Source organism: Antechinus flavipes, chromosome 6 (assembly GCF_016432865.1).
Source record: "Antechinus flavipes isolate AdamAnt ecotype Samford, QLD, Australia chromosome 6, AdamAnt_v2, whole genome shotgun sequence".
Lineage (NCBI taxonomy): Eukaryota > Metazoa > Chordata > Mammalia > Dasyuromorphia > Dasyuridae > Antechinus > Antechinus flavipes.
Window position 1 is genome coordinate 121,455,710 of NC_067403.1, and position 27,743 is coordinate 121,483,452.

General features: G+C 35.9%; 1 protein-coding gene across 1 annotated transcript; it reads right to left on the bottom strand.

The window, feature by feature from the left end:
- Nucleotides 1-601: 601 nt before the first annotated feature.
- Nucleotides 602-27,467, bottom strand: CASP3 (caspase 3). Its single transcript, XM_051967514.1, has 7 exons — nucleotides 26,888-27,467; nucleotides 17,918-17,988; nucleotides 15,964-16,085; nucleotides 12,173-12,301; nucleotides 10,983-11,158; nucleotides 9,632-9,752; nucleotides 602-8,678 (listed from the first exon to the last, which is right to left on the bottom strand). The coding sequence occupies exons 2-7, from the start codon at nucleotides 17,968-17,970 to the stop codon at nucleotides 8,449-8,451; spliced, it is 831 nt and encodes a 276-aa protein (XP_051823474.1). The 5' UTR covers nucleotides 17,971-17,988; nucleotides 26,888-27,467; the 3' UTR covers nucleotides 602-8,448.
- Nucleotides 27,468-27,743: the final 276 nt, after the last annotated feature.

The following is a 27,743-nucleotide window of genomic DNA, read 5'->3' on the forward strand; positions in this document are numbered from 1 at the left end:
TAGAAATGAGGCCTTTATCAGAACTTTTGAATGGAAAAATGTTTTCCCAATTTATTGCTTCCCTTCTTGTCTGCATTAGTTTTGTTTGTACAAAAACTTGTTAACTTAATATAATCAAAATGATCTATTTTGTGATCAATAATAAACTCCAGTTCTTCTTTGGTCACAAATTCCTTCCTCTGAGAGATAAATTATCCTATGTTCTTTTCATTTGTTTATAATATCATTCTTTATGTCTAGATCATGAACCCATTTTGATCTTATCTTGGGTATGTGGTTTATGTGTGAGTCAGTGCTTAGTTTCTGCCATACTAGTTTCCAATTTTCCCAGCAGTTTTTGTCAAATAATCTTATCCCAAAAGTTGGGGTCTTTGGGTTTGTCAAACACTAGATTGCTATAGTTATTGACTATTTTGACACATACTTTTTAAAGAATGCTGAGTCAATGTTATAGAGACTATAGAAAGATTATATCCTTTTAATGGAGCCATTGGTCCAATCAATCAGAAGAAAAACACTGGAATTATATGAACAAAGTGATTAAACTATTCACATTCTTTGTCACAAATCACAAAGACCCAAGACAGAGAAATTTAACAAATACCCATATATTCATAGCAGCACTTTATTTTGGTGATAGCAAAAAACTGGAAACAAAGTGGGTAAGCACAAATTAAGGAATAGCAGAACAAAATGTGGTATATGAATTTAACAATAGTATTAAAAAAAAAAAAGGACCAACAAAAATTCAAAAATATAGGACGATTTTTTATGAATTGATACAGAATGATGAGTAAAAACAGAACAAAATACACAATTTTACTATAGTAGTATAAATAAAAACATTAAAAGGAAACTAAACACTGAATAATTATAATAACTAATCTTGGTTCCAGTGAAACCTGAATAAGGAACCAGATAAGGAAACTTGAATTCTCTTTTCAAAGGCAGGGAACAGTGTTACATATATTGTTATACACAGAGTATATCAGTTATTTTAACTGTTTCTCATTGTTATAAGAGTGGATTCAATTCCAAGGAGAGATGGGCTATATACAATATATTCAGAAATTGCTGGGACATTCATGCAAAGATAATAATGCAGAACAACCTTATAGGCAGGTCATGAAAGATCCTCTATCTTAATGCTTCATAAAATAGAGATAGATAGTAGGGAGAAAAACTATTTTAGAGAAGTTTAGCAAAAGGTCCAATAAGTCAGGTAATTTTGAGAGTATCTAAAGATGAAATTGGAAGGACAACAATTCTCATCAGTGATAGTAGGACACTTTTCAATTCTAATGTTAAGGCTCCACAATGACATAGAAATAGAAATACAGAAAATAAAGATGGAAAGAAAAGCTCAAATAGACTAAGTATATGCATAAGTGATTTGTAATGGAAGCATGGAGGACAATCTACACAAGGACCTATATATGCTATATGGAAGGTTGTATGTGACAAATAGGAAGGTCGCTTGTTTGGATTATAAAGTGAAGTGTACATATGTGTATAAGTCTTTTGAAAAGGCAGTTTGGAGCCAGATTGTGAAGGATTTTGAATGACAAAAAAGTTTTTATTTTAGGCAAAACAGTGTACATGGAATAGTACATGGAATCAGGAAGATGAGTTCAACTAATTTATTTTCTGTGTTGCTCTGAGTAAATTACTTAACCTTTCTCTGTTTCAGTTTTCTTAGATGCAAAATGGTGATAATTATCTGTTAATAAACCACTATTGATTTGAGTAATTATGGTAAAAACAAATCGACATTAATGGGCATTATAATCTAGAGTGCCAGCTGATGGTCATGTTAACGCATACGTACTTTTTTTTTTTTTTTTTTTGCTGAGGCAATTGGGGTTAAGTGACTTGCCCAGGGTCACACAGCTAGGCAGTGTTAAGTGTCTGAGGTCAAATCTGAACTCAGGTTCTCCTGACTTCAAGGCTGGTGCTCTATCCATTGAGCCACTAACTGTCCTGTGTTCATACATATTCTGACATGGATACAAATGAGTTGGACAATGATAGAAAAATATATATATACATACTCCTACTAAGGCAATTAATTACGTGTTTTATATAGCATTACACATAAGTTGTTAACTAATATGAATTCAAATTGTGAAGAAGTTGCATATATATTTACACATATATAGTTGCATATATATATTTTTATGTAAAGCATGCATATATATAACAAAATCCTTGATGATTTGAAGCATTCCTAACTGACAGCTATCTACTATGTTTCCAATTTTATTTGCATTTCTCTTATTACTGCATTAGAATATTCTTTCATATTGTTAATCACTTGTGATCCTTTATCAGTAAATTATTGTTGGTGCATATATATGGGTACATGTGTTTTTGGTATAGTAAAAATCTGTTCCCTTCCTACTGCCCTTAAGTATTTCATATCAAACCCTATTTAGAGATATTAGATACCAAGATTTTTTTCCTTAGTCTTCTGTTTTTTCCTTCTCATTCCAGTTACAATTTCATGTGATTGAAATTATTCATTTTCTTTTGTAATCATTTCAATCCCTTATTTTAAGTCACTCCATCATAGCTGTGAAAGGCACCTTATCTTTTCTTTTTTTTTGTTTTTATGGTAGGACTTTTAATATTCAAATTGCGAATTTATTTTGAACTTATTATATGAATATACATGTTTATCTAAATCCCAATTTGGCCTAATTGCCTCCCAGTATTCCTTACAACTCTTATTAAACCTGTTTATTTTTTTGTTAATGGTAATGTTTTAACAATTATTATTTGACAATATGATTTACAATAAAATTAATCTTTTTATCCTTTTTTTTCCTTAGGCAAAATTGGATTAAGTGACTTGCCCAGGTTCACACAGATCAGAAGTATTGTTTGAACACCTAGCTGCGCTTTCACCCTTACTTTTTCCTATTATCTATTTCCCATGAGATTGTAAATGCTTATTTCTTCCAGTTGGATGATTAAATTTTCTAGCTCAAATCAAGCATCCCATTGGTAGTTTTATTAGTATAGCACCAAGCCTATAAATTAGATACTTAGGCAAGATTGTATTTAAGAGTTTTTTTGCCTCTGTCTTTTAGGAGCATCTGCAATTGCATAGATTTTGAGTGTCCCTTGGTAGACAGCAATTTGTAGTTATTTTAAAAGGAACTTCGCTTCTTGTTTTCAGTCAAATTACATTATTTTTATAGAGATTTTTTTTATTTTTATGATTTTTGTACATTAAAATTATTCTCTCTGAACAAACCATGAAGCAAAGAATACATATTGATAGAAAAGGAAACATTGCTGGAGATAATCAGTCTTGATATCCCTATTATCAATAAAACCAGAAAACAAAAGGAAGCTGTGATTACATGGGATTTTAACTAAAAAGGTTCTTCTAAGAAAGGCAAACAAAAGTGTTTTAAGAGCTCCTGGTTGGAAGATAACAAGCTTTCTTCAAATTTTTCTCCCTGTCATTTCTTGGTTTTTGTTGTTTTAAATGAGATAATACTCTTTATAACCTTTTACCAGTCATCTGTGTAAGGTTTTGCAAATCAAGTCCATATTCTAAATTGGTGATGTCCTTGTAGCCATGTTCCTCCTCTTGGCAAGGAGGAACATCTAAAAAGACTCTTGTAGATTTTCTTATTATTGGAGACTGCTTTATATCAATTTAGCTTCAGTAGGAAAAGTTATAGCCCAGGTCCATGTTTGTTTTCCCTTTTTGTAGCATTAACAGGTTATTGAACTATCAGGTTTGTTATTGATTTTGATCTTTACTCTGAGATGGTCTTGAACAATAAAGCCTCAGTTACTTATTACCTGTATCTCTAGGCAAGTTAAACATCTAGCTAACTCACCTGCAAGGGTGTTGTTAAGGATAAAATGAATAAAGCTCTTAGTGATATTTGGCTTATACTAGGTACCTAATAAATCCTTGCTTCCTTTCTTTTTTCTTACTCAACCAAATCAAGTTTATGATCTCATACAGATTATTCCAAAATGACTCTCACGTTAGTAACAAAAACTTACTCTGTTTTAACCATGGCCAGCAGCTTCCAGTTTTACATTTAAATGTATTCAGGATAATTATCTTGCGGAAAATAAACTCCCTGTAGTTAGCTAGACCTTGGAAAAGAGTCATTTTCTGATGCCAGAAAATGTTCTCAAAGCCTTTCCTAAATGAAAAAACCTACCAAATATACATAAAGAACTACATAGCAATAAGACATTAGAGCAGAACCCTATGGAAGGGTATCTCTCTTTTTATTTAGCACAAGGCTGTGAAACAATTTTTGTATTGCATGTGAATTTGGGGAGGTTGTGGTTTTTTTGGAGAAGAGCTTAGAGGGCAAGTTCCATTCTTGGAGAATAGGCACACAACTTCCCTTTTCTTGCTTAATCAGCAAATTCAATGCATCCCAGCAAGAATAGTCTAACTTAAGATCCATGGAATGTTTGTGTATGTGTCTATGTGTAGTTATGTGCGTGCATGCGTGCCAAGTCTGTGTACGTATATATATTTATATATATACACATTTTATAATAGCTTTTTATTTTTTCAAAATACATGCAAAGATAGTTTTCAACATTCACCTTTGCAAACCCATGTGTTCCATATTTTTCTCCCTCCTTTTCCAGTACTCCCTCCCCTAGACAGGAAGTAATCCAATATAGGTTAAATGTGCAATTCTTCTATACATATTTATCATGTTGCACAAGAAAAATCTTTTCAAAAAGGAAAAAACGAGAGGGAAAAAAAAAGCAAACAAAAAAGGTGAAAATACTGTTGTGATTGATCCACATTCAGTCCCCAGAGTCCTCTCCCTGGATATAGAGGGTTCTCTCCATTACAAGTCTACTGGAATTGTCTTGAATAACTTCATTGTTGAAAGAACCAAGTCCATCCCAACTGATCATCACATAATCTTTCACATTGCTGTGTACAATATTCTTAGTTCTACTTACTTTACTTAGCATCAGTTCATGTAGTTCTCTCCAGGTCTTTCTGAAATCATTATTTCTTATAGAACAATATCCTACTACATTCAGATACCGTAATTTATTCAGACATTTCCCAATTGATGGGTATTCACTCAGTTTCCAGTTCCTTGTCACTACGAACACTTTTACATATAGGATTCCTTTCCTTTTTTATAATCTCTTTAGGATATAATAGACACATTGCTGGATCAAAGAGTATGCAGTTTGAGTTCTCTGGGTAGTTTTAAATTAGTCTCCAGAATGGTTGGATCAATTTATAACTTCACCAAACAATACACTATTGTCCCAGTTTTCCCACATCCCCAGGGAATGTTCTTTATTGCCTTGTTCTACATTCTCAGAGATACTGGCATAGTAAATAGAGATATCGGAGAATAGTAGTCCTGTATTGACTTCAGAGAAAGAAATATGGAGTTTGAATGCAAATTGAACTATTACTTTTTGCTCATTTTTCCCTTTTGTTCTGATTCTTCTTTCACAACATGACTGATGTGGAAATATGCTTAATATGATTGTACAGGTATAATTTAGATTAGACTGATTGTAATTGGGGAAAGAAGGAGGAAAAAGTGTACATAAAAATCTTTAAGACGTCAAAAACTACTTGTTTTTTTAAAAATGAAAATGGCTAGTCAGGATTATGATGTTGGTTGGCTATTGTGTTCCATTATGCCACTCTATAAGAAACTTCCTGACTAATTTAGAAGATTCAATGGTAAAACCTTTAGGGGAATAAAATATTTTCTTCATTATGAAGTTCACAATATATCCCTGAGTACAAGAATTGTAGAGTTGGATGTTTTCCCCCATTAGAATGTAAATTCCTTGAGAAGTAATTGTCTCTGTTTTTGAAATTGTATTCCCGCTCTTGGTACAATGCCTAGAAACACAATAATCAGTGAACAAATGATCTACCCCACTGGTTCTCAAAGTATGGTCTAGAGAATCCTGGGGAATCTCTGAAACTCTTTTACAGAGTCTACAAATTCAAAAATAGTTTTTATTTCCAATATGATAAATGTCTATAAATATAACCCAGATAAACAAAAACGCTTTGGAGAGATCCTCAATAATTTTTAATAGGATAAAGATAAGGAAAAAAAAAGTTTGAGAACCACTGATCTACCCTATAGATTTAATCCTTATTAGATTATTATCCTTATTCTTAATTATCCTTATTATATCTTAATTAATTAATTACATCTTATATTAATTATATAATTAATTACATCTTATTATCCTTATTATTAATCCTATATACTAAAAACACCAGAACACAGTTTGCTATCAGCAGTGCCAAGTATATATTCAGTGGATGATACTCCAATTTCAAGTATGTTTTGAGAAAAATAAGAGTTTTGTTTCAAATTTTAAAAAAGGGGGAGAGAAATGAGGGAATTTTATAGAAATTATTTTTAGAAGTAAAAACACTCTTAAGTAACACATCTTTATTGTAAAAGTAGTCACACAAATATAACCAAGTACCATTTACAATTACATGCTATATTTAAATTACATAAATTAGAAACATCATTTATGCACCAGTAAAAGGGGAATATCACCACTTGTAAGTCTGGGCTTTCCCCACCCTCAAGTACAATTAAAAATCACCAGACAAAAAGATTGTTGATGACATTAAGTAGGAATCAAGAGACCTGGATCTCAGCTCCTCACTAATGCTGTTCTTATGCTAATCATTGCACTTCTTTTTGCCTTATTTTTCTCACCTGTAAAAGAAAACGGCCTAAGGACAGCTGAGTGGATAGAGCATAATGGTCTGGAGACAGAGGGCTGTATTCACAGGCTCTTTACTAGTGTGGTCTTAGACAAGTCACTCAATCTCACAGCCTTTTTAATAAAACAACGTAGTTGGACTAGGTGGCTTTACCCCTGAGGTTCCTTTCAGTTCTAGATCTATGAGTCTATTTTAGAGTCTATGTTCAGTAAATCGGCCAAAGGTTTTAGAAAGAAATGAAGTCTTGCTACTGTTTTCTCATCATTATAAATGTCTCTGAAAATAACTTAACAAACAGATATTCTTCAATAAAGAGTGCCAAATATTTGGATAGGTCTCAGCCATCTTTGGAAAACTTTGATCTTGTGTCTATTTGGTTTGTTCTTTGTACATTAAGACTGATGTTGACTTGAGAAGCTGTCATCAGAACCATTTTTTCCATTGATCTGAAGATCCAGTTTGTACTTCTTCCTGTCAATAACTCCATTCAAGTAAGGATTTCATGACCTCATTGATTTTTGTGAGCCAAGCCTCTGATGATTAGGCCATTGATCAGTTTTCAAATGACTTTAATAAATACCATGTTGCTTCAAATTGTATCTCCAGCATCTATTAAATTTGTGTTGCTCAGAGTCAGTCATTTTTCAGTTTTTCACACAGCAGGTCATTAGATGCCTTCCGGCTAACTGACAAGTCAGCCCATCTGATCAGTGTGGGGACAAGCATCCCTCTGGTAAACAAGGTGCATTGAAATACCTTGGCTTAGGAATGAATCCTGCTTGCACTAGATGATTATGTATGGCTCAAAGACAGCATCTGAACTCATCCACATTTTTGCTCAAATATAATTCTGGTTTCTAAATTTAATATTCAAGTTAGTTTTGATAGATAAAAAACCTAGCCCCATGTCCCTTATGTGTTCAGAAACGGAGTAAAATTGTTACATATTAAACAAACTTCATCTATGGTCTCCCTTGTTTAATTCTAAATATGAATTTTGCAATTAAAAACATGGTATGGTATCTAGCCATACCATGATTATGGCAGAAGTTCTGAAAGCATTTTCAGTCATTTGACAAAAACTGAACACAAATTCAGTTAAAAAAATCTGGGTCAGAATGACTAAGTCTCACCTGTCTGTGAAGAAACTCCCAGAATGGAAACTCATTCTACTTCTGTTGATCAGTCTTTACTGCCTGGAATATTGATAAATCAAGTGACTTGCCCAGAGAACACATCTCAGACAGTGCTGCAAACCATGTCTTCTTGGCTCCAAGGCTATCCTTTTAGCCATTATGCCATGCTACATTTCATGTTAACATATTCAAAAATACATTTGTAAATGTGTTAATTTTTCCACAATCCCTTCAAAGCCCATGACTATTTCATTGAGGATTCTGTTCCCTAAGTCTGTAATTACTTTTAAAGTTTTGAAGATATAATAGTTTCTTCTTATAACAAATGTCTATTTGTTTTTCTTTTCAAAGTAAATATATCAAACCCTAATCAGCTGGTTTCAATTCCCTAAATTTGAGGTAGCAATGTGTTGGTTCTATTAAACGGAGAAATAGTGATTCTCTCCCAAGCTCCCAAACCCACTCATTGCCATACTGTATTAGGCTCAAGGTGTTCAATTAAAATTACCAAGGAAATGTAGCCCTCAGATTTATCATTCACTGGTTTGGCATGCAAATGAAAATGCATGGATGTTCTTAGGGGAAAAAATAGAGTTCCTTGGTAAGCATGGACATGATACATGGCACCTGCTTCTTTGCATGGAAGGTAGCATCTAAGGAGTAAGATTCAAACTCTGTGGCGACCTTCCGATTGACTCTGGTAAGGATTTGCATGATTTCAAGTTTGTGAGCATACTGTTTCAACACTGCACAAAGTGACTGGATAAACCATGAACCATCCTTTGAATTTCTCCAAGAATAATAACCTACAAAACAATAAAATCCAGTCATGGAGTGACAATTATTGAAACTGACCTTACAAATATTTATATGAAGTTACTGAGAAAACTACAGAACACAGGTATTTCAGTATGCTTCACTGGCCATAGGAAGACAAAATCCTTTGTAACTTGTACCTGGTAAGCCCTTAATAAGCTTGTTGACTTGACTCATTCAGATTTCAATCTGCTAATATTTCTTTCCTTTTCTAAATGACCCCACCTTCTCCTATTCTAAGAAACAGATTATTGGGTAATATTTAGTAACAGTCCACCTGCTCAGACACACTGCTGATAGTAACACAATGATAATGATTATCAGTTCCCTGTTTAGTCCTTATGTTGAGGTCCCTCTGCATTCTCTTTCTCATCAAGAGGCAGAATAGTGGGCAAATCAAACTGCCCACTTTGGGCTCAATTTTTTGAGAGGGTAGTGGATGAGCAGGATGCCAAGATAATTTCCTCATAATTTCCATCATGAGGAATACACAACTTGACTTATGTTCAGCAAAGGGGTAGGCTATTAATAGGAATATTTGAACCATGTTATCAAGTATGATCATCTCCAATTTACCAAGGACAATGCTGAGGAAGAGAGGTTAAATGTCTTTCCCACATTTACTGAGTTTTTAAAAAACAAAACTATTATAATTCATGCTACTTATACTCATTTTACCATTAAAAGCATAATGATGAATGTCAAAAGACCTCAGGGCCAAGAATCAATCACAAAATTGTGATTATCGGGCACAACAAAATTAACTACATCCTGCTAGAATTAAAATAATAACCACAATTTTTGTAATACTATTCTCTAATCAACTGAGTTATAACTCTTCCTTGCATTAAGACTTAAAAAAAAAAAAAAAGACTAGTCTTAGTGACTAAAAATAACGCAATACTTTGACAAATATCAATTTTGGTTTTAGGTATTTTCTTACCTGGGGCTGTAGAATATGCATATAAGAAGTCTGCCTCAACAGGTATTTTCTGGCATGTTACATCCTCATCAGTGGCACTATCTGTCTCAATACCACAATCCAACTCTGTGCCTCTACATGCCTAGTAAAAAAAAAACAAAATCCAATATCACATGTAGAATCTAAAGTGAATTTTTAAGACTTAAAAAATCATTAGCATAAGTCCACTGGGCTTTAAATTCTAGGTCAGAAATGACCGATTTCAGGAAATTCTCCTCCTATCTTCATCTGACATGTTCCAGGCCATTTGTTCTTTGTCATTTTAAAATAGGAAAATTATATACAAGTAAATTCCATGTCTTATTACTTGAAACACTAAATTGATATAGGGAACTCCCAACTGAGGAAACTCTCCCTACCAATGCAGGTTGGCACATTAGACTTGGACAGCTGCCTAGAGCTCTGTGGAGTATAATGATTTGCCCAAGATCAAAATGTTAGTTCATGTTAGGCAGTGCTTGATCTCAGGACTCCTGATTCCCAAGTCAGATGCTCCCATCCTATTTTACACATAAAAGAATTTTTGAACAATCAGCAGTAATTTATTATTTTTAGAAATGATTAATTAAGTTATTAGCTTAGAATCATACAATCTCAGAGAAGAAAGGGAATCCATATTACCTAATCTAAGCTACATCTGATCAGGAATCTCTTCTATTACATTCCTCTGTAAGCAATCATTCAGCTTCCACTTGATCCAAGGTAGTCCAGGACACCTTTGGACAGTATGTATATAATCTTTAAACTGAGATAATATTAGCCTTTCTAAAAGTGCTACCCGCCATCTCAGATTCTGTCCTCTAGGATCTAGGTCTAATCTTTTTAGATGACATCCCCTCAACTATTTGAAGACAGCTATCCTGTCCCCATAGGTCTCATCTCCTCCAGATTAAGGATGTACACATTAGCCTAGTCACACTGCTCTGAATATACTCTAGCTTTTTAGAATCCACTCAAGAACATGGTACCCAGAAATACAGTACACTCCAGATGTCCTCAGCCCTTAGTATGTTCTCTACATCAACATAGCTAAACATGGTATAAATATTTAACTTGTTTCTATGTGCTGGTCAGTCCTTTTAAAAATCAGACAACTCAAGCTTCTCTGGATTTATCATTGACATTGAGGACAGCAGAGACAAATGGAAATCAACAACCTAACAGCATAATTGTAATTTTACTTCTACAACTGTTTAGTGAATGTTTCAAATAAGAAACAAAGTTCCTAAATTAAAATATCCTTGAGAATGAAGAAAGCTAAAGGACTTCCAGCTATAACACAAACCAAAAAACCAATACCCAAATATTTTACCTGAATGATAAAAATCTTTGGTTTTCCTGTAAGACTTTTACACTTATCACCTTTAAAGAAATATGTTAATCTTTTCAGTTCAACAGATCCATCTGTTCCAAAGATGATTCCTTCTTCACCATGACTTAGAATCACACAAACAAAAGTGCTCCTTTGGCTGTGATCTTCTTTAGAAACTAGGAACATATTACAAAAACGAAAAAACTACATCAGAACTAGGACTATGAGAACAATAAAATGAAAGAGGTTTGAACTGAAACCTTAAGAAATTCTCTGGTTCAGTTCTTGTTTTGGGGAATTGAAATACATTGCAAGCAATTCCAAAGTTGGAATGTAATAGTCTTGCAAAATCTCACTAGGTAATGTCTAATCATAAGCATTAACTCATAGTCAATCTATAAATTACAGTGGTACCTCAGTATTCATCATTAATTAGTTTTACAAGACACAATGAGTGAAGAAAATGACAAGCACTAGACGAATTTTTCCCATAAGAAGTACATCTTCACTTCACAGCCTAACCATCTTTCTCCTACCAATTCTCCAGAAGGCCAAGTGGGGTTTCTAGCTGCAGAGAAGAAAAAGAAGCCAACCCAGCGCAGCCCAGCCCAGCCCAGGTCCTCTCTTCTTGATCCAAATGATTTTCTCAAAAGGAGTGTGAACTTTACACTCTTCCCCAACTTCCAGGCAGAGGGAGTGGCAGCCCTGGATGTGGAAACAGCTGTGGTCTTATACCCTCTACTAGCTGGGACTCAGAGCTGCTAGGAGTCCTCAATGCCATCAGTGCCACCTCCATCGTGGCTCCTACCGCTGCTGTTCCTGCTGAGCATGTTGGCAGCTCCATCCAATACAAGAATTTGGGGAGCCCAGAGACTATATCCTATAATCACATAGACCTGCAAGAACTGTCAAGATGCACCTCAGCAATGTGGGCTCCAACCTGATAGTCCTACGCATTGCCACCTTTGCTAAGGAGGAGTGTCCCACAGCCAAGGGTAATGGGTGGGGGACGGGGAAGAGGGATGCTGGGCAGTACTCTTGGTCAAGCTCACATCTCTATTACTCAACCAAGTGGGACTAATCCTAAGCAAATGTCAATGCTGAAGCATTTTTTTGTTGAAATGTGTCAAATAACTGAATTCAACCAGTTTCAAAGTTGATAAGTGCCAAAGTACCAATGTATTACTTACCATTGTAAAGTAATTCAATTATTTCTTTACATGTCAGATCATTTTTATTTCTGACTTCATATTTCAAGCTTTTGAATGTATCCCTAAGATGTGCTGCATCTACATCAGTCCCAGAACGAAATGACATGCCTTAGAAAATAAGGAGAATATTTAGTTGCAGTTTTTATTGAAAGCAAGTAAACAAAAATGATGAAGACAGAAATATGCTAATCATTTTATATAGCTGAGGTTGAATTTCTTCAACTCAGATCTTCCTGATTCCAGCCTCAGTGCTCATCAATTTAACCATGAAGTTGTAAAGCTATTGCCTCACTGACAAATAGTTAAAGGATTAGAGCAAGTAACAGGAAGAAATTCAAAGCAGCCCTAAGAAAAATTAAGGTCAAAATGGGTTCATGACCTAGGCATAAAGAATGAGATTATAAATAAAATGGAAGAGCATAGGACAGTTTACCTCTCAGACCTGTGGAAGAGGAAGGAATTTATGACCAAAGAAGAACTAGAGATCACTATTGACCACAAAATAGAAAATTTTGATTATATCAAACTGAAAAGTTTTTGTATAAACAAAACTAATGCAGACAAGATTAGAAGAGAAACAATAAACTGGGAAAACATTTTTAGAGTCAAAGGTTCTGATAAAGCCCTCATTTCCAAAATATATAGAGAACTGACTCTAATTTGTAAGAAATCAAGCCATTCTCCAATTGATAAATGGTCAAAGGATATGAACAGACAATTCTCAGTTGAAGAAATTAAAACTATTTATAGCCATATGAAAAGATACTCCAAGTCATTATTAATCAGAGAAATGCAAATTAAGACAACTCTGAGATACCACTACACACCTGTCAGATTGGCTAGCATGACAGGGAAAGATAATGGGGAATGTTGGAGGGGATGTGGGAAAACAGGGACACTGATACATTGTTGGTGGAATTGTGAACACATCCAGCCATTCTGGAGAGCAATTTGGAACTATGCTCAAAAAGTTATCAAACTGTGCATACCCTTTGATCCAGCAATGTTTCTACTGGGCTTATACCCCAAAGAGATACTAAAGAAGGGAAAGGGACCTGTATGTGCCAAAATGTTTGTGGCAGCCCTGTTTGTAGTGGCTAGAAGCTGGAAAATGAATGGATGCCCCTCAATTGGAGAATGGTTGAGTAAATTGTGGTATATGAATGTTATGGAATATTATTGTTCTGTAAGAAATGACCAGCAGGATGAATACAGAGAGGACTGGCGAGACTTACATGAACTGATGCTAAGTGAAATGAGCAGAACCAGGAGATCATTATATACCTCAACAATGATACTGTATGAGGATGTATTCTGATAGAAGTGGATTTCTTTGACAAAGAGATCTAACTCAGTTTCAAATGATCAAGGATGGACAGAAGCAGCTACACCCAAAGAAAGAACACTAGGAAATGAATATAAACTGCTTGCATCTGAATCCAATTCTCCCTGTGCAACAAAAGAACCGTTCGGTTCTGCCCACATATATTGTATCTAGGATACACTGTAACCTATTTAACATGTATAGAACTACTTGCCATCTGGGGGAGGGAGTGGAGGAAGGGAGGGGAAAAATCGAAACAGAAGTGAGTGCAAGGAATAGTGTAAAAAATTACCCTGGCATGGGTTCTGTCAATAAAAAGTTATTTTAAAAATAAATAAATAAATTTTTAAAAATGCAAATGAAAACAAGGTTTCCTCTTATATGTATCAGACTAGCAAAGTTGATAGAAAGGGTAAATTATTGACACACCTATGGGAAAACATGTATCATCAATGCATTGTTGATGTAGCTGTGAATTAGCTTCAGCGTGGACATTTGGAATTGCCAGTCAATGTGGATTTCTAGATCACAAAAGTTGCTAAATTGCCTCTACAGGTATAGAACAACTTCAATACAAGGAACAAACTCCAAGAAGATGAAAGAAAGAGGAAAAAGAGTCAGTTCTTTTCATGATGCCATAGTAAGTAGTAATCCAGTAAGGATTGCCTATCAATCAGGGAAAACATGAACAAATTATGGTCTATGAATATGACGGAATACTGTGATTGTACTGTATGACATGATAAAGGAGATCAGTTTCAGAGGAACCTGGGAAGCTTTGTAATGCAATATAAAGCGAGCAGAACCAAGAGAACAATTTATAAAATGGCAACTATTATAAAAACAAACAACATTGAAAGACTTAAGAACTGTGATCAACACAATGACCAAGCACAATTCCAGAGGACTCATGATGAGACATGCTAACCACTTCCTGACAGGAGATGGACTAAGGATGCAGATTTTAGATGCAATTTTTGGGAAAAGGCCAATGCAGAAATTTATTCCATTTGATTATACTTTTGTTCTAAGTATGACTTTCATGCCTTCTTTTCCAGGAGGGAAAGTAAGAAGGACAGAAGGTAGAGTTTTGTTACCTATAAAACATAAAACTATTTAAAAAAAAAAAAAAGAGAGAGAGAGAGAAACCATGTGATCAGATCAAAGGTGGAAAGAATCCAAAATGGACTCTTTTGAATACAAAAAAGATCATAGACGCTAGTTCCTAGTTAGATCAAATTAGAAAAATCCTGTAGCTATTTAGCAGTTACAATAATTTATTTTCTTCAGTGCACATTTCTTTTAGTATAGCTTTTTTATTTATAAGATATATGCATGGGTAAATTTTTTAGCACTGACAATTGCCAAACTTTTTGTTCCAATTTTCCCCTCCTTTCTCCCACCCCCTACCCCAGATGGCAGGTAGACCAAAGCATGTTAAATATGTTAAAGTATATGTTAAATACAATATATGTATACGTGTCCATACAGTTATTTTGCATTGCACAACATTTTTAACTAACTATATGTAGTCTAACATATACAAAGCTGATAGTAATATTTATGTTACAAGATCTCATTATTTCCCAAGATAATGACCTGCTTTCTGTTAAGGACCAGCTAATGTATTTCTTTTGCATTAGCCATATTCAGCACTTGGCACAGAGTTAAGGACAGAGAAGGTGCCTTAATTCTGTCATAGAAAAACTAGCTATTGTTCTAAACCACACAATTTTATTTCTCAATCATTTAGCTGATATTTTCATAGTTAACTTTTTTTTGCGGGGTGAGGCAAGAGGATAGAACTTGCCCATGGTCACTCAGCTAGCAAGTATTAAGTGTCTGAGGGTTCACTGCAACCTCTAGTTGCCCTGGTAACTAATTTTTGGCAATAACAATACGCTGACCGTGGAGCTAGAACACCAAGGCCCATTTCTGCTATTTAGCTGTGTAACTTTGTCCATGCCAATCACTTAAACCTCTCTGGGTCTCAGTTTCTACTTCCACAGAGCAAAGCAGATAGATTGTTTTCAGTAAGGTGCCTCCAAAAAAAAAAAAAAAAAGTTAATATGTATCTAGTCATTTTGTAAATCAGTTAAATAATGAAATGATATTATTTGGTACCATCAAAAGAGAAACCTAGCTGAATGTGTAACTTTGTACTCCTTCAGAAATGCTCCTTAACAGTGTGGTTTAACATATGAAAGATCAGTTTCTACAAGGGAGGGAGTCCAACTAGATGTCTTTCAACTTTCAATGACCCTTTGATTTTTCTAAGGAAAAGCTAGGTGCAAGAAAATCCAAAGGAACCTAAATTTGGCTCATGAAACTTTAAAAGAGATGATCAGGTTTTTAGTTTAACCATTAGCATTGCACATTTAAAAACATTAGCTAATTATTCACTACTGCTTATGGAATGTGGGGAAAATAACATTATGATACATACCAGTGTTTGGGTGAAAATTTTTATTATTTATGATTACACATAACCCCATTTCTGGATAATCCATTTTATAGCTGTCTGATGACAGTCCAGATTCCACAGACTTGCTACTATGGAAGATCTTTCTGTTTGGGAATGAAATGACATTTTGTAAGTAGGAGTCTGAAAGTCATTTTTATCTGGTTTTATCTAAGATCTTGATAACAATTACAAGATCAAAAAAAAAAAAGTAGAAATAAAATTGAGAAACATCTATTTCAACTATTAAGCTTAATTGAGCTGATGCTTAACTGTAAAAGGATTACAGATAGTATACAGTGAAAAAAATTAGGGCTTTATATAGGCAGATATATATATATATATATATCTGCCTATATAAAGCCAGATTATAGTCATCACAAATATTAAAACTCGTACATTTGATTTAGAAAAGTCAAGCAAAGCAAGGAAAGATATACTAATTAGAAAAAAATAATCATGGATCCAAGAAGAGAAGTACAGCAATATAGGAATTTACAGTGTTCATATATTTCAATAGAGTCTACCCCCACCTCAATCCTACCCTTATCACTCTTTGTCACGTCATATAGAAACACCTCACACCTTCATTATTGAAAGAGCCTGCTGTCTGATCTTCTGGTCTTAAAACGTCTTCCCATTTCAATCTATCCTCCATTCAGCTGTCAAATGCCATGTTACTTAGACCTCTCCCTACTCTCTCAACAAATTTCACAATTACCTCCAGGATCAAATAGAAAATTTTCCATTTGCCTTTTAGAGCTCGTCAGAAACTGCTGCCTTCCTACCTTTCCACTCTTACCCCTAATCTTCCTCTACAACCCATTGACACTAACTTCCAAACTTTTCTTCACCAAAGATTCTCTTCTCTCTCAATGTGTTCATTGTTAGACTGGGTCTCCCTATCTTGCCCAGGTTAGAGGGGCTCCTGACTGATTGATCCCATTGCTATTTCCATACAAGTCCTGACCTGTTCCATTTCTCAGCTGGGCAGGTTCACTCTTTCTCAGGCATATAAAAGATCAAAATATCATAACACTAGCCTCTTGTAGCAGACTGTAGAGCTGGGTCATCAAGGCCAGCTGGCTAATTGTATTTTCACTGGCTGTCCCCTATGTCTCAACTCTTTCCCTACTTCCCTTGGTTTCCTAGCTCCCTAGTTCACTCAAGTCTTAGGTAAAATTCCATCTTCAATAAGATGCCTTTTCTGATATCCCTTAAAGCTCATGCTTTAATTTCATTCACAGAATGAATTCTCTACATATCTTGTTTGTACATATGTACCTGTTAGCTGACATCTCTTCCATTAGACTCTTAGCTTCTTGTCTTTCTCTGTATTTCCAGTTTTTACAAAGTGCCTGATTCACAGTAAGCACATGAGAATTTGCATATGATATTTAAGGTGTAAAAAAGGGCTGAGTAACCTTTATTCAGCATTTTCCATATTAGTAGGTAAGAAATGCCCCTTAAAAATTAGCCACAGATTTAGAGCTGTATAGGACACTAAGTGCAGCTCCCCTGTTGTACAGAAAGATAAACTGAGGCCCAGAAAATAAAGTGACTAATTTAGGTTCATAGAGCTAGCAAGTGTTTATATATTTTCATACTATAAGAATTTAATTTTGTACATTTTGAGCTTGAGGTGTTACGAGAGACACAACAGGCTGCTGGAAAAACACAGGACTAGAACACTAAGGAGAGACTGATATAGGAGTTGTCTAAATGAGAATCACTTTCATGGTAAAGTCATAAAAAAGGAGCTATCAAGGAAAAAGTGAAAAGCTATCAAGGACAAAGCCTAGCCAATTGAAGATAATACAGTGACTTTCCTTGTCAATTTAATAGATTACATAAGCATTACTGGAATAAATTTTAAAACTTATTTATACTAGTCCTTTAAATTTTCAAGAATATCCAGAATTTTAATGGAAATACTTACAATCCTGAACTTTTGGAGGACTTTGAATCGATTGTAATTTCAGTATTTTCCATGGTGCTTCTATCAACTAACTAGAATACAAAAAAAGAAAATGAGAAGTTAATCAAAATTCATAAAAACATCTGACTTTTTAAATGCATTAATTCTTTAAATAATTGTTCTTTTAGTTTTATGTCCTTATTTTACAACCCCTCCAAATAAATTATCTTGAGTTTCACAGAATTAAAGATTTGACCCATTAGAGAGACAACTCTCTATCTAGCATAAAGGTAATGCAAAATTATAGCTCGTTTTTGTTTCAAATAGTCAAACTTTGTGGGGGACTGGGAAAGGAAGTCAACAACTTTGGTGAACTGAAGGATATCTTCAAACTATCTTTCCAAACACAAAAAAGTTGTCAATATTATATTGCAGAAACTATTTATATTAATATATACTCTGTAATAATGTAAACATCATAGAAATTGCCTGTGGGAAAAAAGTTCATCTCTTTCCCTCACAGAAAGATAGCTGTGAAGTAAAGCATTTCCAGAAATATCCTATATTTCAAGACATATTAGAAGCCCATGGTACCAAGAGATTGCAGTTGTAGTGGATATAAACAGTGGGACCCTAGACTTTTTAGGGACCATTAATTTCGCACTACTACAGACAACCAAAAGGAAAGAAGGTACCAATCCACATCAGTAGTTTTCCTGAGCTAGATGTCCTGTATCAATTAAATCCTCTATCTTCCCCAAAAGTCGTTAAAAGAAACCTCATTATTTAAAAGAACAAGCAATTCTAAATATTTCTCTTCAAATCACCACTCTTTTTTTGTAATGGCCAGGAACTAGAAACTAAGTGGATGCCCATCAACTGAGGAATGTCTGAATAAGTTACAGTATATGAATGTAATGAAATATTGTTCTATAAGAAATGATTAGTAGGCTGATTTCAGAAAAGCCTGGAAAGACTTACATGAACTGATCCTGAGTGAAGTGAGAAGAACAAAGAGAACACAGTAAAATGATTATGTGATAATCTGAGGGACTTGGCTTTTCTCAACAAGGAAGTGATATAATGCAATTCCAATAGAGCTGGAATGGAAAATGCCATCAGCATCCAGAGAATTATGGAGTCTTAATGTGAATTGAAACATAATATTTTCTTTCACCTTTTTTGGTTTGTTTTCTTTCTCAAAACTTTTATCTTTTAGTCTGATTTTTCTTGCACAATATGACAAATATGGAAATATGTTTTAAAAATTGCAAATATTTAGCCTATATCACAATGCTTGCCATCTTGGGGAGGGAAAAGGTTAGGGAAGAGAGAAAAATTTGGAACACAAAGTCTTACAAAAATGAATTATTAAAACTATCTTTACATGTATTTGGAAAAATGAAATATTAAAAATAAATATAACCAATTTATACCTTATCCATTCTCAAAAAGATACTTTCACTGAAAAGTAGAAAAATATCCTTGATCTTACCAACATTTCCCCACAATAGAAGAGTACTGGTGAGTAACAACCCATTACACCATTACCTCATCTATTCCTAAGGGAATTATGACTTCCTCATCTTTTTAATTGAGTATGCATTTATTTAGAAAGAGTGATCTCATCTTGAAAGGCTTAAGGGAAAAATCGCCCATTAGAAATATTTTGCTAGTTTTCAAAAAGATTACATCATATTATCAGAAAGAATAATAAGCAGAAATAAGGCAAATGATTAAAAGATTATTTTTATTTCAACATTTCTGTGTCTGTTCTGAATGATCAGCTACCGAAGACATTTCAGTTAATCCTATATCTTTCTTTGAATTCACATTGACACCAATTTTAAAAAAATTAAAAGTTATTAACAAAAGCAGTTTTAAAGATACCTCATGAGATAAGGTTGAGTAGTCAGAACTAATTGAAGAATGTAAAATCTAAAAATGATATACAAATATACAATATTTCCTGTACATCAGTACAGACATATTTATGATTGAAGAGCACTCCATATTACACTTTTTATACCTTCTAGGTGTATTATTTATTCATTGTACTAGTGCTATAAAGAACTACAATGGAGAAAATGTAAACCTCAGAAAGAAATTCAACTTAAAGCCAAGGCAAGATAGTGAGTGAAATACAAAGTTTAGCTCAGATAAGGGCACCCTAGAAGAATGAATACAACAAATAAAGACCTGAGGGAGGTCATTAACCAATTGGGGAACAAGAGAATTACAGAAAATTTTCTGGACTATAACATGACATTATGATAATCAATAACGACTAGCTGGCATTAACATAGCATTTTATGGTTTACAAAGCATATAACACATATTGTGCTTTAGTTAGTATTCTATTTAACAACATGTTTATAACGTCTACTATATTTGTTGTTCAGTGGTTTCAGGCAAGTTAGACTTTTTTGACTCTCTTTCGGGTTTCTTGACAAGAGACTAGAATGGTTTGCCACTTCCTTTTAAAGCTCAATTTACAGATGAGAAAACTGAGGCAAACAGGGTTAAGTGGTTTGCCCAGGGTCTCAAAGCATTTAGTGACTAGTCCACATTCAAACTCAGGAAGATAATTCTTCTTGACTCCAGGCTCAATTCATCCACAATACCACCAAACTGCCCATTCTGTCATTTACTAGGAGAAAATTTGATAAAAACTAAGCAAAAAAGCAGTACATCTTAAAGAGTTTCAAAACTCTGCAAGTAGTATAGCATGGCAGCTAGAGAGCTGACTAGGGATACTAAAACTGTTTACTTTATCACTTCCAAAAAAAAATTTTTTTTTCAAATTCTACAAGGGTTACCTGGGTCCTCTACAGAACAGACTTAAATTCCCTCACTCTTTGTAGAAAAGGACAGAGATGGTAGGGAAGAGGAAGATATGAAAATATCTTGGTCCCTGCCCTCAAGTATTCCAGAAAAGGAAGTGTATGTAGAATTAACCCAGAAAGACCTAACAAGTCTGGGTATGAAGGTACGTGGTACAAAGCACAGTTCAATTTTATATCTATAAATAAAAATAATGCAAAGATATCTGCTTCCAGGATCAGGTCTTAGACATTCAGAAAAACACCAAAACATCAAAATGAAGTTTCTGTCACCAGAGGTCATCAAAGAGAAGCTAACTGACCAGAGAGGCTTCAGGAACATTATTGAATAATTCATGTTTCAGGTTAAGCCTCTTTTGATTCTGGGATTTTTATATTTCTATAATGAGAAGTCTCAGCTAAATTATTTTTATTTATTTATTTTCAATAGTATTTTATTTCCCCAAATCCATGCCAAGATATATATATTTTAATTTTAATAGCTTAAAAAAAATTTACAAGTTATATGCATGGGTAATTTTACAGCACTGACAATTGCCAAATCTTTTATTCCAAATTTTCCCCTCCTTACCCCACCCCTCACCCCTCCCCTAGATGGAAGGATGACCAATACATGTTAAATATATTAAAGTATAAATTAAATACAAAATAAGTATACATGTCCAAATTGTTATTTTGCTGTATAAAAAGAATCAGACTCTGAAGTAATGTACAATCAGCCTGTGAAGGAAATAAAAAATGCAGGCGGGCAAAAATATAGGGATTGGGAAGCTGGTTCAGTTCATTATTGCTCTGCTCCATTAGAACTGATTTGGTTCATCTCATTGCTGAAGATGGCCAGGTCCATCAGAATTGATCATCATATAGTATTGTTGTTGAACTATATAATGATCTCCTTGTTCTGTTCATTTCATTCAGCATCAGTTCGTGTAAGTCTCTCCAGGCCTCTCTGAAATCATCCTGCTGGTCTTTTCTTACCAAACAATAATATTCCACAATTTATTCAGCCATTCTCCAATTGATGGGCATCCACTCAGTTTCCAGTTTCTGGCCACTACAAACAGGGCTGCCACAAATATTCTTGCACATACAGGTCCCTTTCCCTTCTTTAAGATCTCTTTGTGATATAAGCCCAATAGTAATACCTCTGGGTCAAAGGATATGCACAGTTTGATAACTCTTTGAGCATAGTTCCAAATTGCTCTCCAGAATGGCTGGATGAATTCACAATTCCACCAACAATGTATTAGTGTCCCTGTTTTCCCACATGCCCTCCAACATTCCGCATTATTTTTCCCTGTCATTCTAGCCAGTCTGACAGGTGTGTAGTGATATCTCAGAGTCATCTTAATTTGCACTTCTCTGATTAATAATGACTTGGAGCATCTTTTCATATGGCTAGAAATAGTTTCAATTTCTTTGAGAATTGTCTGTTCATATCCTTTGACCATTTATCAATTGGAGAATGGTTTGATTTCTTATAAATTAGAGTCAATTCTCTATATATTTTGGAAATGAGGCCTTTATCAGAACCTCTGACTTGCCAAGATATTTTTCAACATTTACCTTTGCAAAACCTTGTGTTCCAAATTTTTTTCCCTCCCCAAGATAGCAAACAACCTCATACAGTTTAAACATCAGTACTTATAAACATATTTCCACTTTCCTCATTCAGCTGAATTCTTCTTTTTAGGATTCTCTTTTTAAAAAATTATTATACCTATTTAATTTGTTTTCTTCTAAATATATTTTCACATTTTTCATGTTGCACAAATCAGATCAAATGGGGAAAAAATGAGAAACAAAACAAACAAACAAAAACAACAAAAGTGATCATACTATGTTGTGCTCCACATTCAGTCCCTATGGTTCTCTTTCTGGATGCAGATGGTTCTCTGCATCATAAGTCTATTAAAATTGGCCTGAATTACCTCACTGTTGAAAAGAGCCAAGTCCACCACAGTTGATGATCACATAATTTTCTTGTTGCTATGTACAGCCTTCTCTTGGTTCTACTCACTACTCTTAGCATCAGTTCATGTTACTTCTCCAGGCCTTTCTGAAATTTGCCTACTGATCATTTCTTATAGAACAATAATATTCCATAACATTCATATACCATAATTTATTCAGCCCTTCTCCAACTGATGGGCATCCACTCAGTTTCCAGTTCCTTGTCACTAACTAGTTCTTTCCTTTGCTCTCTTTTGTTTGTAGCTTACTTTACATCACAAAGACTAGCTATAACTGACTGACATCTTCATATTTATTCTGGTTATCAAACTACTATGGGACTGAGGCACAAAGGTAGTGTCACAGATTCTTTAAGACTGACTGGGCCTAGGACCCTTCAGAAGCTGTGTCACTTTGACCAATGTTCCAAAGTAAATAGGCAAATAGCATCTTAATATTACTATGAAAATAACTTTGACTCAGACCCACTGAAAATGTCTTAGGAACCATCTAAATTCCATACTTTGAGCACTACTGGGATAGAGGACTACAAATAATCATCTTTTCCCTCATCCTGATCAGGTATCACTTAAAATTTTTTCTTCAATTCTTTATGGCATATTGATGATCATCAACAATTCTCATCCACTCACTATCAGCTAATGTTTCTTTCATGCTGTTCTTAAAATGGTCAATATCAAGAAAATAATAGAACTGAAAAAATTTACTGTTGTGCTCCACATTCTAGGAAGAAGCATCACAGGAGAGAAGAACTCTGGAAGCAGCACCAGAAAACAACACTTAGATTACAAAGTTTACTAGTGTTAAAACTCTGGATTAAATCACTAAATTATTTAATCTCTCTAAATCTTGATAGCAACCTCTATAAAACAGTGGTAATATCTATGTTATTAGGTCATGGGATCATAGAACTGGAAGGAACATAGATTCTAACCCCTTCATTCTTTAATATAAGAAACTAGCCATTCCAGGAAGATAAAATCCCAAGTCCCACAGACATAGTAAAGGCAAATAAACTTTCTACCCTGGTCCTAGTGTTGAGGGACACTAATAGCATTTGAGGGTCCCCAGATCAGTGTTACAGGTATTGCAAAAGAATTTGCAGACCCAGTCTCCAAGTTAAGTTGGCAGAAAAGGGTTTATTTGACGCTGAATTCTCAGAGGGTTAGATTCCAGATAGGAAATGGCACCAACAGAACAGTTTTTTTTTATTCAGTCCCACAAGACCCAGGCAAGGACTCTATCATTGATATGTTGATTCACTGACCCAAGGCTAGGGAGTAATATCGCGATGAATTAAGGGTGGTTAGTGACATTTGATTATCACTTACCAGAGCAATGTACTGAGGAGGACTGGGCTTTAAAGTTTTCCTGAGGCCAGTATCTATGTGGCTAAGCAGTGGTCAAAATCAGATACACAGAGTTTCCTCAGACAGACTTTAAACCATAAAATTTAGGATTTCCTGACCCATTGCCAGAGTAGAAGGCCCCCTTCACTTTAGTGGTCAGGGGACCAAAGAATCCTTTTACATCACTAGGATGTAAATAGCCCAGCACATTTTCTATCTACTGTACCATGTTAATATCATTATTAACAAACCTTTATTAATAAGTTAACTAAGATTAATGTTAATGTTGCTTAGTTAACATTAAAATTTGTGATCTTTATTTTAGTTATGAATACCATCTATTTACCTTTGAAGTGGGTTATGATCCCTTTAAGAAACTGTATTTCCTAGTTATCTGTGATCCCTTTCAGAATCTCAATCATTCCTGGGGAAGGCTTATCCTCCCCAGATAAGTTATCCTTCCAAGATGCCAGGGCCTTAGATTCAATTAGAAATTCTAGTCAAGAAGAACTTTGAAGTGTTGTTAATTCCAACAGGAGGATCCAGGTTGTCCCAACCCCCACCAAGACACCCAATATAAAAACTTCCATCCAGGAAGGTCTTTTGCAGATGGACCTCTGTAACTCGCTCAGCTGTCAAGACTTTCTGTCAATGCAAAACTCCATTTTCCCATAGATCTGCCACTACAGAAGTCAGTCTCTTGGTAAACTGGTTTCTATCCAACAATAAACTTTCATTTTGCAACTAATAATTCGGGAATGAATGAATTCTTTCACTCCTAGAACCTGCGGCCAATTTAAAGATGATTCTTAACAACTCTCTTATTGCCACTAATCTCTAGATCACCAGAAATCTAGACCACTCAAACCTTATCACCTTCACTTTCCATGCAGGCTTATTATGAGACTCACCAATTCACGTCATTAAAACAATGTTATGCTACTTCATATAAAAAAAATGAACTTTAGTTTCCTCATTTCCATTTGTATTTATTAGTTCAGTTTTTTGGGCTGACGCTTACAAAATAAAGAGGAGATTTCAAAGTAGTTCTGGGAAAGCAATTTACTACCACATAAAGGTAAGACAATGGTTAAATGTCCTAAACTAATGGTTGTAATTGAATTGGGTTTAGAAGCAAAATTCTTTCAAAAACCATTATAATGTCTCCCTTTTGGATTTCAAAATTGCAAAAACATTTATTTTTTAGTTGAAGTGTTTCCTATGAGACAGTCTGATAAAAATGTTTGCTTTATATTGTACTAAGGTTAAAGTTGTAGTTAAGAACATGCTTCTTAATTCTGTTTTCACTTCCTCAAGTATCCTGCATAAACTGGTTTGGAAAACCAAAACCCAAAGCAAGATCAGTACAAAATACCCAGATTCAAGGAGAGTAATAGGCTTATTTTGCTTTTGCATAGCTAGAGCACTTTAAAGCCACGGACAGTCAAAACATTTAACAGCCAGAATACCCTCCAAGGAACAATTAAGTCAAAATTTCATCACCAACTGCTTCCTTAGTTTCATTTTTATTGTTACAGTACACTGTATTATTCAATTCTATTAAAGATCCTAACTATGACTTTCTATTAAGTCCTTTTCAGATTTGATGCAATTAGTTAACGTTAATTATTAAGTATAGGCAATGATAATATCATGGTTTGAAGAAACATAAGAGGAAACAAGTAACTGTTGGGAGGATATGGCTCAATTGGGTAAGCTATATGTGAAAACTGATCAGATTCCAATGGTAAAAGTGTTAGTGTGTAAAGGCCTAAGTATCTCAGATGTAGATGTGGAAGGCATTATTACAGGTATCTAATAAAACCCTTTTTACAAGTAAGAAAACAGGCTCATAGAGGTTAAGAAAGGATTTAAACTAAGGTCCTCTAATTACAAAGCCCAAGTCTGTCTCTGTCTCTGTCTCTTTCTCCCCTAGAAAAGAGGTGATTACATTTTTCCGGGGCAGCTAGGTGGCCCAGTGGATAGAGCACCAGCTCTTAAGTGACCCTGGGCAAGTCACTTACCCAAATTGCCTCAGCAAAAAAAAAAAAAAATTTCTGGCTCGACTAAAAGAGGATTTAAAACAATTACAAAACCCTCTCTCAACCTCAAGCCTAGAAAGCTCCCTAGCTCCTCCACCCCCGCCCCCAAAAAGGAGACAAATTCAAGGGCCCCAGGGCATAGTCATTTTGCAGAGCTAAGAGTGAGTGGCTTAAAACTCAGGATAGTCATCGATTAGTCATGGCCCTAGGGATATTCTAACTAAACAACAGAAAAAAAAATAGGAGACTCCCTACAGGCCTTCAGAGAGTCATCCTCTTCCCATCCAGGCTGAGCCCGAAGTCCCTTCCTTCAGCCCACTTTCCCCTTCTTCTCTTCCCTCCCGGTCTGCCATCTTCTGGGTATTGAGCGGTTGGGCAGGTTTTTTGTGGCAGACCCCATCGGATCGTCACTGCTGGGAAGCGCTCCGAACTGTTCTCCGATCTTCCTCCCGCTCCAAGCCACCACCCCGCTACATCATCCCCAGATGGCGGACAAAGGAAAGACCCCCACTCCCGCCAGGCGAAGCGCAGCCGCAACCCCGCAGGATGAGGGGAGGAGAGTCCTATCCCTTCAGCTCTGGTCCCGTCGGGATCGGGCGCAAATTGACGGGAAGAGAGGGGACAGGAGAGAAGAAAGGAGGGAGAAAAGCGAGGCCTAGGCGGAGAGGGAGCACCCAGAAGCAGCAGCGCTCGGTATACCCAGCTCAAGGGGGACAGGAGGAGTATGGGGAGGGGACGCCAATTCGAGGGTCCCACGAAACCGGGGCTGAGCATGGCACTTACCGCACAACGCCCGAATTCACCTCGGCAGCACAGCAGACTGCCCGGGAACTACGGCCAGAGCTCCGCAAGATGCGCTAGCCCCCTCCCCCTGCCAGTCTTGTTCGTCTGCAGTGGCGGCGGGAAGCACAACTGTCCCAGACCTCTAGCAAAAAGCACGGGCAGTTCTCCCCACCTCACGTTTAACGGGTGGGCCCCGCCTCTGTCTCCACCTCACCACTCTTTCCTCCAGAGATAGGCTAAATCCGGCCCCTTCTCCCGTGAGTGACAAGCTACGCTTTTTTTCCAGGGAGTCTGGATAAGCCCCGCCTCCGTTGTGTCTCCAACATAAGCTCCACCTCGGCCTGGGCTACTTCGTCTTCGAGAAGGTCTCGCTCCAGCCCTTCCGGGCCTCCGTTCCCCCGTTCCCCGCCCTACGCACACGCCTGCATACTGACGCACGGTGGGCAGGGTCGCATTGGCGCCCAATTTGAGTTCTACTAGACGCCCGGATTCTGCTTTGGAGCGATCTGTCCGGGTTGATAACTAAGAAGCTGCTTGGACCTCTACCCCAGCTGTCTCCCCATTTCCCTAGGTAAAATGACGGCTATCGGTACCCTGATTTCCTGTAGAAAAGTGGGAAAGCGAAAGAAGGGAGAGTGGGTCTGGGCCGCGAGACGAGCGAAGATCGTGGGCTGGGTGGAGAGTTCAGTTTTTAGAGGGCCAGTTCGCGCAGCGCTGGAGAAGGATGCATTGAGCTTCAGCCCCCAGCTAATCTGTCAGGCCTTGTATCTGGCCTCAATTTTTCAATGGGGGCTGGGGAGCGAGGGCAGGGGAGCGCCGCCGGAATAAATTACCTTGAAGGCCCCTGCTGGACCTT